The sequence below is a fragment of the Pagrus major genome, chromosome 10, assembly GCF_040436345.1.
Source record: "Pagrus major chromosome 10, Pma_NU_1.0".
Lineage (NCBI taxonomy): Eukaryota > Metazoa > Chordata > Actinopteri > Spariformes > Sparidae > Pagrus > Pagrus major.
Window position 1 is genome coordinate 11,222,561 of NC_133224.1, and position 16,883 is coordinate 11,239,443.

Here is a 16,883-nt window from a genome sequence, read left to right on the forward strand (position 1 = left end):
AGCTTTTTTTTCCTCAGCTTCAAATGTCGACTGCTTGGATCGAGCTGAAGACTCATTAATGGAGATGTCAGTTTTATTTCTGCCTTGATTATGCAGTCATGAACCGCAAGGGATTTGTCAAGCACCAATCCACTTTGCATGACACACTCTACACTCGGCCCACTGAAGCCTGCGAGAAAAGGTGCCGGAGCGTTGTGCGTTTGAACCGACCAATCGCAGGTCATGTTTGTCAATATTGTTCAGTTGTCACTCCGCACACACCGACCGGCAGACTGGATGCCAGGTGCTGCTGCTTGCATTCAAATGATTCACCAGCCTGTTAGTCAGAGAGCTGTGAGTGGAATATAATGGGGTGAAATGACAGATGAAATCCCTCCCAGCTAGACGTAAAGGAAGCTTTCCCGCTTTGCTGGGCTGTCTCAGCACAGCAAGCTTACCTATCTGTGTATCACGCTGGGAACCATGTCGAGAAGATCATTTGCTTTAAAAAGGCGTGCACGTAAATTGTTTCGTGAGCAGCTCTGTCTGCCTGTGTCACATGTTAACACAAGTGCACATATACATTCATACATCAAAGATGCATCTCCAGTCTCTTCAGAGCTTTGGGTTTAATTAGGAGGGTTGCATGCTGGGGTTGGGTATATGGAGAGGAAAACCCTATGACTCCCTCCCAGCTGCACACTCATATCGTTATGTTGCACGGCTCATTCGTCTAAAACCTGTAAATGAAAACTCCAGCCATGAGGATGGCTGCAGATGTCGACTACGTGTGTGCAGATGAAATTTGATGAGCTTACGACAGCATAGACGTGAGTTTCTAAATGTGTTAGTCACATATCTACCAGTTTGTACACTGAATGCATCATTTTGTGCCAGCATGATTCTATGAAGCTTGCGTCCATTTTTTTGCCAATACTTGTGCAGAATATCAGTGAAATTATCTCAAGGCCAACAGTTCTGATCCTGCTAATAAGTAGATCAGCAATTAATTATTGTTTTCATCATCAGTTAATCTGATGATTATTTGCACGATTAATCCTTCAGTCCTAAAGTGTCAAAAAAATGTGAAAAATGTTCATCACAATATCCAAAATGACATCTTCAGATTGCTTCTTTTGTCCAACCAACAGTCTAAAACTCAAAGAATCTTCATTTACATGAGAAACTACAAAGAACAGCAGCAAATGTTGACATTTAAAGGGTAACCCCACCAATTATAGCCATTAAAGTGTGTTTACAGGTCTTGGGGAGTACTACTGCATATGTGAAAAAAGCAGTATAAAGCCTTATTTGGCTCGAGAGGAAGCTGAATGTATGATGTCACTCGGTGGCCAAGTTGCATTTTGGGTAATGTAAGAACTGGGTTTTGACACAGCGCACTCCTCCAGTGCTACCCTGGTTCATGAAAATGAGTGCATTTATTTTTTAAAAATGATCAACCATCATCTTCTCTTTTATTTTCCTTTTCTTACACCTTGTCCTCTGGTGACATTGTCTTCCCTCCTTCATTACTTTAGTGTACATAGTTTCATTTGCGGTAAGAATTCTGCACGCACACAAAAGCAAAGTTCTCTCCAGCATTTGCGTTATCTCTTTGTCTATTTGCCGTCTCTCTGTTTTCGTTCCCTCATGGTCTTCGTCTTTGGTAACTCGTACACTCATGCTTCCTCTAATATTTCTTCTCTCCGTTGCACTGCACCCCTCATTCTTCTCTTTCATGTTGTATTTATTGCGTACCATTTCTTTCTCTCCCAGCTGTTCTCCCTCCTCATTGTCGCCACCATTTTATTCCACCGCAGCTCATATTTTACACTTATCAAGTTATCTGGGCTGGTCTGTGACTCATATGCTTGTGTCATTATGTGTGTGTGTGTGTGTATGTCTATGTGTGTATTTCTGATAACAGGCATGTTGTGTCTTTTTCATGTGTTGTGTGCGTGCTGCTTGTTGGGTATCTTTCTGTGGGTGTGCCAAATGTGCAATGTCACTGATGCATTTTTAACTACATGTGTACTTTGTGTGTGAATGTTCAAATCTATGATTGTGTGTATGTGTGTGTGGGCTTCCTTCTCTCTTTCTCTCTCTATTTGTGACTTCCACTGTGCAATTTTCCGAGTGAGAGAACTTGGATTGCATTTTATCAGGCCTATATGGGCTTTTGCATTTTTTGGATTGTGTGTGTGTGTGTGTGTGTGTGTGTGTGTGTGTGTGTGTGTGTGTGTGTCTGCTGGTGTGCATTTGTGTTATTTGTTGTATATACTGCATGGACTTTCTTGCAGGTCTGCGCTTCACATCAACATCATCCTTTAAATTAAAATTTAATGACACAACCTTCAAACTGAGCTGTAGCGTGCCTGATTTTCAGGGCTGTGAGTAATTGGCAATTTTTTAAAGGTCCCATATTGTGCTTATTTTCACATTAATAATTTTTATTTTATTTTTATTCCTACTAGAATAGGTTTTAATGAAACATGCTTAAATATTCACATACTGTCGATCGCTGTAGGACCTCTATTCCCCCCCTGTGAACAAAACAGTGTGTGTTAGTACCCGTCTCTTTAAGATCCCCCTCCCGAAAAGCCCAGTCCTCTCTGATTGGTCAGCTATCACAGGCCTGAACAAGCATCGCCCAGGTGTTTCCGCATGAACTCTGCCTTGGGGCACGGCTGAGGGTGATGACTGTGCAGTTGTGTTCCAGAAGTCCCGACGACTTGTTTTAGGACACAGTGCTTTTCTACATTGATTGAGCATTTTGATACTTTCACAGTATTTAAACAGCACCCTTACCTGCTTTATAACAACAAAGACATGGAAATCTTGACTTTCTAAACAAAGGGACCTTTTAATGAAATTCTGCATGATCTCCACTGTTTATTTCTTATTTTTCTTAAATTGGAACATTTATTAACCATTTATCTTTTGCTTTTTAGAGGCAGATGAAATCCTGCAGTAACAAATTATCAGGTTGCTGAGGTTGAACGCTGTAATTAATAAAAATAACTAATTATACTTTGAAGTATTTAATCAGTAATGAAATTATGCGTAGAAATAACCTTTCAGACCCTAAAGTGGTAGCATAGAAATTAAGTGCGAAAAATAGAGGACTATTTCAAGTGAACAGTAGATGATTCTTTCCCATGTCACAAGAATAACACATGAATGCTGTAATATGTTGGCTTTTAGCTCTAAAATACAGTCTATACAGATAAGCGTGAAGCACACAGTGTATAGTAGATGCATGTTCAAGTGTTGTGTAGGTGTGAGTGGTTCTTTATGGTTCATGGCAGCTTTTGGCACTTGAGAGTTCACTATATAGCCTCTTTTGGCTCTGTTTTGGATCAAAGCAAAACCTTGGATTAGAGGAGCCCACTTGACAAACTCGATGCTGTTTTTGTACTCACTCTAGAGTGAGGTCACGGGTCCTTTACCTTTACTGTACACTACCTTGCCGAATGAAAGTATGTATCAAAACATGATGCATATGGATGCAGTTTTCTTATTTAAAGGGTTTTAATGAAATGAGTTGAAGGGTTTGTGGTCGGCTTCATTTCAAACCAGGTTCTAAAACAAGAACCCCAACACAGTTGGGTCAATTTACAGCCACAGAGACAGACATCAGGTCAATATCTTAACTTTAATCAAGCAGCGTGTTGTCTTTGAACGCAGCCCACCACATCAATTTCACACATCAATCTGGACCCCTGCGGGCAAGGGCTTACTCATACTGGTTCCTCAATTAGGCCTTTAAACATGTTGCAATGCAAAGTTAAGAGCTGAGATACAAGTTGAATGTAAACAGAGTGAATTACATAGGACATAAATCTTTACCTCTGTAAATCCCTGTAAAGGTTGCACCTTGGGCAGCAGTGATATCAAGTCAGGAGACCTTTGATGGCCGATATGTATGAACTGAATATCAACATATTAATCAAGTCACACCAGCCTTGAAATGATTACTAGATTCATTGATTGTTAGATTAATCATTAGGCAGCTCTGATAATCTATGAATCCAGCGTTGTGTGCCTCAGAGAACCAACAGACTGCAGGGGTTTGATTCAGACTTAGTTTCGAAGGTCATTTCACTCATCCTACCCCTCTACTGGAAGGTTGAAGGCTTTGGTTGGAATGAAAACCTCCCTGACGGTCCTGGCCAGCCCGTTCTCACTCCCAAGACAACCGGCGATTGCACGTCATGTAAAATGCAGCGTGAAAAGACTGTAGAGATGGCCAAACCTTGTAGTGATGTTCCTGCTTGTTTATGGTCATTAACTGTATCACAGCAAATGTGACAATGACTTATTGATATTTAATTAGTATGTGTAAATGTAGTGTGTATAGCTTCATATCACACATAGGATATTAAGGCCTTTTTTGCACTGTGTACTGACATCAGTATCATTTGAAATACTGTGTCTGTCTCTCTCCTCCTATCTGTCTGTCCTCCTCTTATCTACACACATTGTCGCCCCCCCCCCTTCGGCCTTTCTCATCTCGTTTCCTTGCCGCCTTCTGGATGCTGGGGTTATTTTGCATTCCTCTCCTCACTCTTCCATCTGCTTCATAACAAGAAAAGCAGGAATTAATTAATAGGCTGATAGTGAGGCTTGAGAAAATGTGGGAGAAAGGGAGAGGAAATCTAATCAGATAGGATCCTGTTTTTGTGTGCGAGTGTCTGCTCCGGGTTCCGTGTCGTCCATATTTTTCACCGCCCCCCCGTCCTTCATTGGGAAAACAATTAATTCTTTTTCGAGTGTCTTAAACATCCTCTCCTCTCCTTTCCACCCATCCTCTTTCCTCTCCATTCAGTTTCCTACTCACCACACATTGATAAACTGTGATTAATATTTCCCCCCTCACTCTTCATCCCATTCTCCCGCTTCTCCCTCCGTCTCCAGCTCCTCTGTTTGCATTTGCGTATCGAAAAGGCAGCATAGTTTTCTGGCTGCCAGCTAAATTGATGTCAAAATGGCATCCTCATGCCACAATGATTCAAATTTCTTATTTCCTCCCCTCTCTCATGCAGACAAGTCCCATCTCCCTCTCCGTTTCTCACCTCCCCTCGCCGGACTCCCTCCTCTTCCTCTCTACTGTTTGCTGTCGAAAGCCGTCTAATGAAAATTCATACAAAAACAAGATGGGAGGCTCAGCGCCTTCCTCCTCGCCGTCCTCTCTGCCTTTCTCTTCTCGTCTTATGCTTCGTCTTCTTTTGTTTTTCTTTCATATTCTGTCTCGCTCCATTTACTCGTCTTTATTGTCCTCTCCATCTGTCCTTCACACTTTCCTCCATCTGTCTTTGTCCCCTTCTTTCTCTCTATGGGCCTTCTCTTCTTCCGTTTCCCCCTCTTGATTTCTACTGTTGTCTTTGTTTGTGTTTATCCGTCCTTCCGATTCCCTCGCCACTTATTCCTGCCACTTTCTCTCTCGTCCTGTTTTTCTACATTTCCATTCCTGCAGGCCTCACTCGGAAACACGTTGGCTATATTTCCATTTCTTTATTTAGACAAGAAGTTTGTGTGTGTGTGTGTGTGTGTGTGTGTGTGCACATTTGGTTGACAAGAGTCTGCATTAGTTTTACCGAAGTGAGAAATACATTTGTGCTTTGCTCTTTACCACTTTGCCCCGGAGCCGTCTTGAAAAATGTATTTACCAGAGACGTGGTTTGTGCGGACATTAACAAACCCGAACGCCGAGGACGACACACACGCACGCACACACACACACAAACTGTGATACAGTGCTGACTTACACTCGACACACTAATGAAGTTATAAAATCAAGTGTTCACTTCAAAAGGAGTAAAGGTTTTGCATTTCGAGGCCACATGCAGGGAGGGGGAGCTGGAGACAATGGAGGATGAAAGGACAAGAGGCAGGAGGAGAGAGGGAGGAGAGGAAAGAACCAGAAAGGAGAGGATGGAAAAGAGAAGCAGTGAAAAGTGAGGAGCAAAAGGAGAAAGGATGTGAGTGAAACTTAAAAGATTAATGTCATACTTTTAATTGAGTGGTTCTTCGTACTCCCTATCTGGCTCTTTCTTCTCTTTGACTTCCTTCCTCAACACACCGGCCTTCATCTCTTCCCTCTCTCATCCCCCTTTTTCTCAACTTTAATTCCCTTTATTCATCTGTTTTACACTTCGTACGACTTAAACCTAAAGAAATAGTTTGACATTTTAGGAAATTGGCTTATATGCTCTCCTGCTGGGAGTCAGATGAGAGAATCGATACCACTTTCACGTCTGCCCATTCAGCATGAAACTACAGGTAGCAGTCGGCTAACTAAGCTTAGCATAAATACGAGTGAAAGGGGAAATGGCTAGCATGCTTGCATTTTATTTGTAAAGTATATACAGAGCCAGTCGAGCTGTTTCTCCCTTTATGCTAACTTAGGCTAACTGGCTTCAGCTTGAGTTTACAATGTTTTTTTTTTTTTTTTACATAATCTGGTGTTTCCTCTACACGGTCACTCTCAGCATATTGTTTGTTGTCTCCTGGCGATGAAATTAGCAAAAACTAAATAATTATGATCAAAAAATACAAAGTTAAAGGTGTAAAACATTCAAAAATGGACTAAAATTACCAACATAATGGGAAGAAATAAGACTTGACATTATATCAAAGACATCTATGTTGTGTTTGTTGTGTGTTGCAGAGATATCTATTGAAGCTAGCATGCTAACCAGCTATTTTTCGCAATTGCTTTTATAGTCACAATTTTACTGTGATGATAAAGGCCTCAAGAGTCTGGAAATGGTAGGTTGAGGTACATTTAAAGTGCTTGATTTTTACTTTTAAAACTGTACGCAACCTGGCATTTACCAGTAGGCGTATGTCCCTAAATGACAAACCATTCCTTCAAGCGCCTCTACGCCTATTATGCCACCCAATATTCTTTCTCAAAGATGCTCCGTGCAATCCCACCTCCTCTCTATCTTTCTTCCCTTCCTCATTATCTCCCTCCATAATTTAGCATCCTCCACCCTGAGTCATTTCTTCTTTCCTCACTCCCTCCTCAATTCATCTCCTCCTTATCCCTCTTGTCTCACACTCCCACCTACCCGTCTTATCCCTCCATGCATCCCTCCTTCCCACTTCCCATCCTTCCTCCTCTCCAGCCTCTCTTACTGTCTCCCACCTTCGCGTCCTCCCACCTCCTCTTTGCCTTGGTTTCCTTTTGTCCTTTCCGAGCGAGGCCAAATCTAATCTCTTCCACACTCCCACTTTTTCCCACTCACTCGTCTTTCAGTGTTGGCATCCAGCTTTTTATCCTCTTCCGTGCTCCCACTCCTCCTGCTTCCCCTCACTTCATTTTTCGCTCTCCTGCGTCGAGTTGGGGACGCGGAGCTGTCATCTTGCCTCTTACTTATTTATCTCTGAATCTCCTTCATCCTTGTGGATCTGGAGACTGGAGAGTGGAATATTTTCTTTACCTTTCTGCCTGTTTGTCATATGTTCTTGGCTATTCCTTCATCCCTTATAGCCATAACAAGCTTCCTTCCTCGCCGCACTATACTCACTCTTTCTCACCCCCTTTAGTTCTGGGCGCGCAGCCACCCCCTTCTCCCTTGCTAACGAGCTCTGAGTGAAACGACTGAAAATGATATGCAATTAGTACTCAGCCTTCATAGTGTGTGTGTGTGTGTGTGTGTGTGTGTGTGTGTGTGTGTGTGTGTGTGCACATGTGACAGATTGAGACGGAGTTTGTGTGTGAATGTGAACGTATGTGCAAGTTTCAGATGGTGTGTGTGTGCGCCCTCAGGTTCTAGCGAGTAAAGAGCTAATGTACTTTCCATGTAGTGTGATAACGTAGAATGTGTCCATCGAGGGCAAGTCGTGCGTGTCTGCGCATGTACGTATGTGGAAATGGCCAAGTACTGTCTTAGGTATTTCACTATACATATATACATTTTCATGTACATATCTGAGATTAAATGGAACGTAAAATGAAAGCACAGGTGTGTACGTGCAGGAGCTCACCCCTCTGTCACAGGTCACTACATTATACATCCTCCACTGTGATCTCCCCAACCCTGGCAATCTATCTCAGGGCGCACATGAAAATTCATTTTAATAGAATTACATTTTAATGAAATGGCCATTGCACTCTTGACTCTGCAGATGACCTGCAGTAATTCTATGATGATCCACTCAGAAAAGGGAATATGTCATGTGGAAGCCTTTTTTTTTTTTGATCAGCATACTGCACTAAAAAATATTTCCACTAATTCAATTTTCTTGCCAGGAATCATGCATGTTGGGTAATTGCACCATATTTTTTTAGTGGGTTGAAAAGCTAGTTTAACAGCATTGTAATACTGAACACAGTCAATTCAAACTGATATTTCTTGTCACATTAAAAGGCTCAGTGAATTTATCAAGTACTTGGTGTATTATTTAAACGAGTAGTTCCCAAAGTTACCCACTGGTTGTGACCACTAGCCACAAGCCAAGGGTAGCACATACAAGGATTATGAATCTGGTTTTTACATTTCACTGTCATTGTACTCACACTGAAATAGACATACAGCTAGGGACAAGGACAACAAGAACTGATCAAATACATTTAAAGAATGTTATAGAATAAAAAATTGGGAATTGTCAGGGCTGCACGGTATGATGGCATGTCAAAAGAAAGTAGGTGCGTGTACACTATATGTAAGAGAGTCTGAATACAAGACGTATACATACATTACGACCAGTGTGCATATAGACATGTTTACACACATGTAATTTACATAATCAATCCCCCCATGTACAGCACACGTATTTAACAAGGCAACATTTACATAAACAAGATCTTATTGCATGAACTGAGATTGCCGTGTTGGTGTTGTTTAGGGTCGGCAGTAGCTCAGTCTGCAGGAACTTGGACCAGTCTATACTTAATGTGGACTGGAAGCTGGAGAGGTGCCATCTCACCTCCTGAGCACTGCAGATGTGCCCTTGAGCAAGGCACCAAACCCCTAACTGCTTTTGGCTCCCTCGCTCTGACACCTGTCCAGTAATTCATGTGAATAGGTCCTGTTTGTCCTTAGGCCCTGTGTATGTAAAATATGAATGAATTTCCCTGTAAAGGGATTAATACATTTCGTCTTCGTCCCTGTTTTCCTGGAACATCATAATTATTGTTGCTCCAGGACCATCATTGCAGTTGACCAATCACGTTTAAGTAATGTCACTGCTCTACACCTCAGAGAAAAAAAAAACAGATGTGGGGAAATTATTCTTTCAAACACATGTTTAGAGCTGTTAAATGGTCTATCTTAACCCAAACCATTCCTAAACATAACCAAGCAGAGACAGAAAACTGTAATTTGGTGTGATAACATGTTCCAGTCGGGATACAACCCCAGGTCAGGAGTCTTATACTTTAACCAATTCAGCCCAACAGCTGTCTCTCAGCAGTGGTCTTCATGGCTTTTCCTAAAGTTGAAATAATGGTCCTGGAACAACATTAGTTATAATGTCCGAGCAACAACAATAAACAATAATAATGATGTGGAAGTCTGGAAACGATTGCTGTAAACACAAAGTTACAAGTTTATCTTCCATTTCTGCCAACAGATCTCCCTAAATCCCCATAAATTCTACATACTGGACCTTTAAATAGCCAGCGGACTCACTCTAACTAGACCAAATCAACCACAGGTTCCTCAGCACTTGATCTATACATGTGCTCATAAGAAGATTCAACATAGTGAAGCCTCACTCCCAATTACAGCGCTGAATGTCTTTAATATAAAGTGTCTTTATATTAGTGTTATTAGTGTGTGAGTGTCTTCCATTGTCTTTGATGGTAATATCTCACACTATCTAACACGACGTGTGGATAATAGGATGTTAGAGTCGACCCGGTTATTGCTGATGTCATAATATGCTGCAACAAAACACTCTTGTCAGGTCAGAGTATGTTTGACTGCTCAGACTTGCTTGAACTCAGATGAGATATTTGCATCAGATGATAAACAATATGTGCGCGGCATTGACCCCGGCCTCAGATGAAAGGCTCTTTCCTCATCTTTGAAGCTCACTTGGAGGGAAACCTGTTAAGTTCAATCGGAGTTTACACTTTCGGCCCGGCCATGAGAGTTGATTGGACTCGGTGTCCTTAACGTGGTGCTGAAGTGTTGAATGTGGAGATTTCCACCGGGGAAAACATTTTGAAAATCATTTTTTAAGGTGCAGCGAGGAAATGTGAGTTCAGCCATAGAAGCTCAAATATGAGATGTGGTGCAGAGGTGCGTGCATATACTTTATGCTCCAGACTGCACTGCAGCATCCATAGTGATATATTTTATATGTGTCAGTTGGAGAGGGAAGGATTTACACTGCGTATCTGAAAAGACTATTCAGGTGCTGCAATAAAATATGGCTAATTTAGTACTTAGAAGAATGTAGCCAGTGCTTGGCTGTAAATAATTGGGCTTCCATGTGGTTCTGCTGTGTAATACATGTATCTCCTGGCGGGTTTGTCATCGGTGATTTCATCAGTGAGCGAATGTAAGATATTTACAAGCATATCAGAAGCCTTAAGCAAGGTTGTTCCAATAGACAGGAGGACCAAATGCAAAATAATGTACTTGGCTGCGAGGTAAGGGTACCGACTGAATTTCAAAGACCAGATTCACTCCGTAGACATACTGTATCTTCTACGACACTTGTGGGGGTTTCCATTTTCCTTCTTAAATTGTCAGAGATCAAATATAAACTTGGCAGCTCTTCAGAGGGCCCCTCAGTAAGGCAAAGGCACAGCTGGAGAACGAAGACGCCGGGCAGGAAAACACAGACATGCAATATTAGATTTGACATCTTCAAAGATTTATGTATTCTTTAGCATTGTCAGAAAAAAAAGAACGAGTTTACACCTTTGACACGTCGGGAGCAGCAATGCGAGGGAAAAGACTGCCCGAGTAGGAGATGTTAAAAAAGTTTAAGACAAAGAATTGACACAATATTTACTTTGACAGTTTTGGGTTATTTGTTTGGGGTTTTTTTTAAGGAAAAGACAAAATGAAAGTTGGGATACTGTAGATGTTTGTCATGTCATTGTTCAGAAGAAAGGGAAGCTTTTTTGATGACACTTTTAAGTTAAGACCTGTCACTAACTTTATTTCTACAACCTTCTTGTGCTCTTGGCATACTGGAGTCAGATTTTCCTCTGTGTTCCTTTCTGCTTGCTGTAATGTGATTATTTGCTAATTTGGTAAAAATATGCACCACTAAACCTCAACATCAACCGAAATGACAAGCGCCTTAAGGCAGGTCATGCATTATTACCTCATGTAATCTTGAGGCCTTGTACTGTAGCTGAGCCCTGAGTGAAAATGGAGTTTAAAGACCTTATTATTTCAGTTTATATTGTGCGTTCATGCTACCTATTCCTAAATAAATGTGTGTTTAATCAAATCCCCACCGAACTAATTGACACACAGCAAACCTTGGGCCCAGGTAGTGTTGCAGCTCATGAGTAATCCTTGGTTCCTCGGGCTCTTGGCAAAATATAATTAAACTGCCATGTTTAGTCTGCGCGGTGCTTGATGGGTGCTTACATGAAACAATATGGAGAGAGTTAGAAGTGTGTGGGTCAAGAGCATTCAGATGTGTGGATAGGAAGGAGGAAAGTTTAGTTCATGTTAGTTTTGGTCATGGTTAAACAAAAAAATCACTAATATTCAAGCTGCATTTACAGCTGAATGAATCTAGAATTGAACCTGCCCTTTCTGCTGTGCTACATCAATATTGAATTATTCTGTTAATCAATTTTATGGTAAAGAAAAATATTTCTCACAATTTTTGTGCAATTTGCACATTTATTGATGCTTAAACTATAACAAAATAGAAAAATAACCTTTATTGGAACAATAACAAGCAGACTTTGTGTTCATCTTTAAGATCTTTATAAGAAGAAATGAGAGAAAACAGTCTTTTATTACCATAATTATCATTTATGTGTGTAAATAAGACTCTTGAGTCTCTGTTTCAGCAGGAGATAGACCACATTAAAGAAGCAAGATGCTTATAAAAAGCCATTTTATTTGACTTTAATAACTTTTTATTTCATAAACTAAAATGCACACACCCTCAATTTTTTAATTTCAACCTATTTTATTTGCATTACCTTTTTTTATAAAGCATAAATAAGTAATTTTATTTCTTCCGTACCCTTACATCTCATGTCTTGTATATAAGATATACGTCCAGCCTGATTTGTTATATTAAAGCTCCATACATTTTAATTTATACATTAGATATAAAACATGTAACATTTTGCTGACCTAATGCTTTAAAGGTGCAATATGTAAGAATTTTAGTAAGAAATTTCAAATATGTTATGACATCTATATATTGTGTTGCAGAGATACTTACTGATGTTAGCATGCTAACCAGCTAGCCGTGGCCTGGTCCTCTGAGCTCACAGTCGGGACCGCAAGCTGCACTGCTAACTGGGCTAAATAGCTAACAGTTAGGGGTTACTCTGGTAATATGCTGCCCTCTATTTGTTCGAGTATGAATTCGGCATGTGGCCAGTAATTACATATTGCACCTTTTACATGGGGCGGCTGTAGCTCAGTGGGTAGAGCAGGTGACCAGTGACCAGAAGGTCGCTGGTTCAAACCCCGGCTCCCCTGGGCGGAACTGAGCTACATGCCGAAGTATCCTTGAGCAAGATACTGAACCCCAAAACTGCTCCTGGCGCGCAGTTGGCACCTTGTGTGGCAGCCTCTGCCGTCAGAGGGCCCTGTGATGAGCTGGCGACTCATCCAGGGATATACCCTGGCCTCCGCCCTATGTGAACTGGATTTGGCCCCAGTAACCCGCAACCCGCAATCCCCTGAAAGGGGCGATAAAGCGGCAACATCTCCGCGACCCTCACGGAAAAAGCGGTAGATAATGAAATGAAATGAAACCTTTTACATGTAGAATTATAAACCTTACCATTGTTGACACCTAGCAGATCTTTATCCAATTACACTGTGCAGCTAAACTCATTGTTCCCAGTCTCGGCATCAAACCCTCCTCCCCTCCGGTGGGGATATTGTCCGACTCTGCACTGTACAGATGTTTCAGGTCAATCCTCTTCACTGATCCTCCGTGTTATCTAACACAGAGTTTTGCCAACAGTTTGAAGCGGCAGTATTTATTGTCACCACTCTCGTTAAGCATTTGCTGTAGTGCAATTCCCAGCTCCCTACTCTCGCTGAAGGCACATCATCCTCTTCCTGTGTAGCTCAGCCTTATTGAGAAATAAGTTACTATTACTAATGATACACAGGACTTTAATTCTGTAACTGGCTGCACTGAGGGACAGATGTTGCTGCAGGCTCTTTAATTTGTCTGCGTCAAATTAGTATACAATGAATTTCATAAACCCTCGAGGGCCCTCATTCAATCAGTGTTGCCTTATGTTTTCAAAGTAGAAGAATTATGTGAGGAGAAAAAACTAGGCCAAACCTGATTTATATGTATATTTTTAGTCCATGCATGGATGCCAAGTGTTTGACTCTCAATTCAAAATGTTCACTTGTCTTGTTTGCTACTGAAATGTGTTTATTTGCATAATATTAAAGGACTTCCATCTCTGTGAAAAAGCAGCCATTAGAAAACTTGATACATCAATCATAAGTTTTGAGGTTTTTCAGTGCTGTTTCTTCTTTGGCCTCAATTTTAATTAATATGCAAAGAAAGTGATTGGTTTCATGAGCGAACAGCTGACTGAACAAATGACTGAGCAAATTACCTCTTACCATATTTCAGCTTAAGTATTCTTTATTAGCTTTATTTCAGCCTGGCTTTACAAGTATGGATGAGTAACTGGAGGTATTTAAAAAAAGATGAGGTGTTGCCGAGCAGAAAAGCAAACATCGGGTTACTTTATTGTCCAACATTTAGTCTCGGGCACCGTAAATTTCACACCAAAGAGCAGAAGAGGCAAAACATTTATATTCATACACGGTGTCCTAACAGAGGAGCTGACAATATGCTGGACTAGAAACTAATCTGAGTTTGGTTAACAGTCTGGCATCCTAATTAAGCCATAAAGAAGAAACCAAGAATAATTTCCAGAACAACTGTTGGGGGCATCGCTCTCAAAGTGCTACATTTCATCTTGTCCTCTTTGTTGTTTAAGGATATGAGCGGAGCTGTCCAATTTCAAAAATACCAACTTATTCATGAAAGTGTAACAAAAACATGACGTTAGCGCCTGTCCAAGTAATCAGGAGAGGATCTGCTTTTTTTCCACCAACACATTTCACACCAGGCTGATGCATAATTGTCCTTCTGTTTGGCCAGAATGCGGATACTAGCTAATTGAGACATTAAGGAGAAGGAAGCCAAAACGGTGTCCAAAATCTGAGCTTGTTTGCTAATGTGTGCGCCTTCTGTCTCTCATTCACCCTTCAAGGCGGAGAGGCTTCCCAGTTGTCTGTTTATGTTTGGCAGCGGATTTGGGTGCGGGGACGCAGACATTTACAGAATTATGTGTCCCCACCCTCTGTGTCCGTCCACTGCTGCATTTAAATTGTCTTGGAAAAAAAAAAAAATACATTTTTTAAAAACAATGACAAAAGACCATTATACATTCCAGCTATGCATTAGAATGTGAGAGGTCAGGAAGCTTAACCCAGCAAGTCTCATTTGAGCGTTACATTTAAATAAATGCATACAAATGAGCCAAAATTGATGTTGAGGCTTATAACTCATGGAAATAGGAGAAAATACATTATTTTTTTCACCTTTTCCATTTGAATTATTAATTATTATAATTACTGTATTAGAAATTTGCATAATATATAAAAAATGCATTTTTAGATATATCTGAGTAAAATGTACTGTAAATGTAATCAATGTGTATGATGGTAACACCAAAAAAGTTTTCTGAAGAACTGATGTTAGCTTATTGATTGTTGGAGAAGCTAACACTGATGTTAGCCTGTTGGCTTTAAATTTCCCGCACCATGTAATAATGGGTACATGTCTTCTCCTCCACTGACTTTCATTCAGCTTCTAATACATAGCTTTAATTGAAGGCCCCTCCTTTCTTGTTCACTACAGCAAGCTAACTAGCCAGTGACGAGTGAAATGAAACAGCTTTTGTCCTGGATTCATGTAGATTCCTAACAAAGATACAGACATGACGGATGAGTGCCGAAAGAAGAATCAACTTCTAGTTAGACGTCTTAAAATGCTAGGTCTGAGATAGGATAGGATGCAACCTTGAGTTTAGGAATGGCTTCTTTAATACAAAGATGGGAAAATCCTATGAAATCCTAGGATACTCCTAAGATCCTATATAGCACAGTTAAGGAGGCACACTAATTTCTGGTCAAACAGAAGTTATGTTGCTATTTCAGTAGTTGTTTTCAAATCTAAAACTGGATTCTCCATTTCCTGCTTGCTTCCCCAGGAGCCGTTGTTAAAGCAAAATCAAATTACAACAAAGGTTTTTTTGTATTAATTGACTTTGTTTAGGCTATTAAGAGGCATCCATGTGGGATTGTTTTCTTGTCATGCATCATAGATTAATTTGTTCAAATAAAAAGTGCTGCAAACATCCTCACATCTGCTGCAAATCCACACCAACCGCTCTGTGAGTTGAGGCCAAGAATAGCTGAAGATGTTTGTATTCAATAAATAGCCTAACTGGTCTTTTGAACCTTGGAGTAAGCAGAAAAAAAACATTCTCCACAGTGACATCGAGGGACATTTAAGGCTGTTCACACAATGTTCAGGCCGTCAATCACTTGATTCTCCTCATTGCTTCCCTCTCACTTTAACAGTGTGGACCTGGTGCATGCCCAGCTGCATGTGTGTGAGGGCCGCAGCCTGCCAGATCTGAACCTCAAACAAGACAAGATCCGGGTGAACGGCTGCGCCATCCAGTGCAGAGTGACAACTGAAGACCCAGCCAGAGGCTTCCAGCCAGACACCGGCAGGATCGAGGTAGGGTTGCTCTTAAAATGACCTGAAGACCTTTTCCATGCTGTCTTCAGGGAGACATGTGGTCCTTCCTGACACGTGACTTACAAAGTCTGGAGAGAAGCCTGCAAGACAAAAGTACTATTGCCTACATAATTCCAAGTAACTCTCTCAGGCTTTTTTTTCCAAGTGACTGGCTAACTCACATGTTTAAAGTACCCTGTGGAGTTTTTTTTATCACTACTACCACTGTGGAGCAGTGTTTTTATTAGTGGGTTGTTGTGCAAATGACTTTAGATTCTTCACTAATTCAGAGGTGGTGGAAACTCGCAATGCACTAACAAATGCAGGGGATATGACTGCTAACAAGTAAACATGGATGTAAACAACCCAGTTTTCAAAAATATATATATATATAAAAAAAATAGGCTTTGCAAATGTTTCATGAGGAAGGAAATGCTTTGAACACATTTGTTAGACCTCGAGGATACACACAAGTGTTTTGGTGAGGAACACTGAATGTAAACAGGCACCTTGTTTGTTTTTTTTGAGAAAACTCCACAGTGCACCTTTAACAGCCACCTCAGATGTTGAGCATCGCACATGTTGATGTTACTAAACAACACTCTGTGTGGTTCAAAGGAGCGTAGAAACCAAATTAAACTCATTTTCTGTATCACTGAGATGCTGCAACATCGAGTGGTGTGCCATATCCCAACTTGGCACATTAAGCTCTCTGCTTCCAAGTTTAATTATACGACATCATTCTCTCTTCCGCTAAGCATGCTAAATTTAGGCAGCATCAGTTTAGTCCATATGTCATATACACTTGGCTTGCAGAGCAACATGGCATCACATTAGAGTCTCCCTCCTCGCCTCATGGCAAACGTTGCCTTCATTTAAAGCTGCTGCAAGTGATATATTTTTATTTAAATGAGTGTTAAATAGCTCTGTATATAGAGTGTTTG

The 16,883-nt window shown here is 40.9% G+C and overlaps 1 protein-coding gene across 2 annotated transcripts in view; it reads left to right on the forward strand.

The window, feature by feature from the left end:
- Positions 1 to 16,883, forward strand: part of pcxb (pyruvate carboxylase b) — a 307,003-nt gene that overhangs the window by 81,054 nt on the left and 209,066 nt on the right. For both annotated transcript variants that reach the window (XM_073474925.1, XM_073474926.1), the window contains exon 11: positions 15,777 to 15,939. In XM_073474925.1, the coding sequence (XP_073331026.1) occupies positions 15,777 to 15,939 (163 nt within the window). The remainder of the gene's footprint in view (positions 1 to 15,776; positions 15,940 to 16,883) is intronic.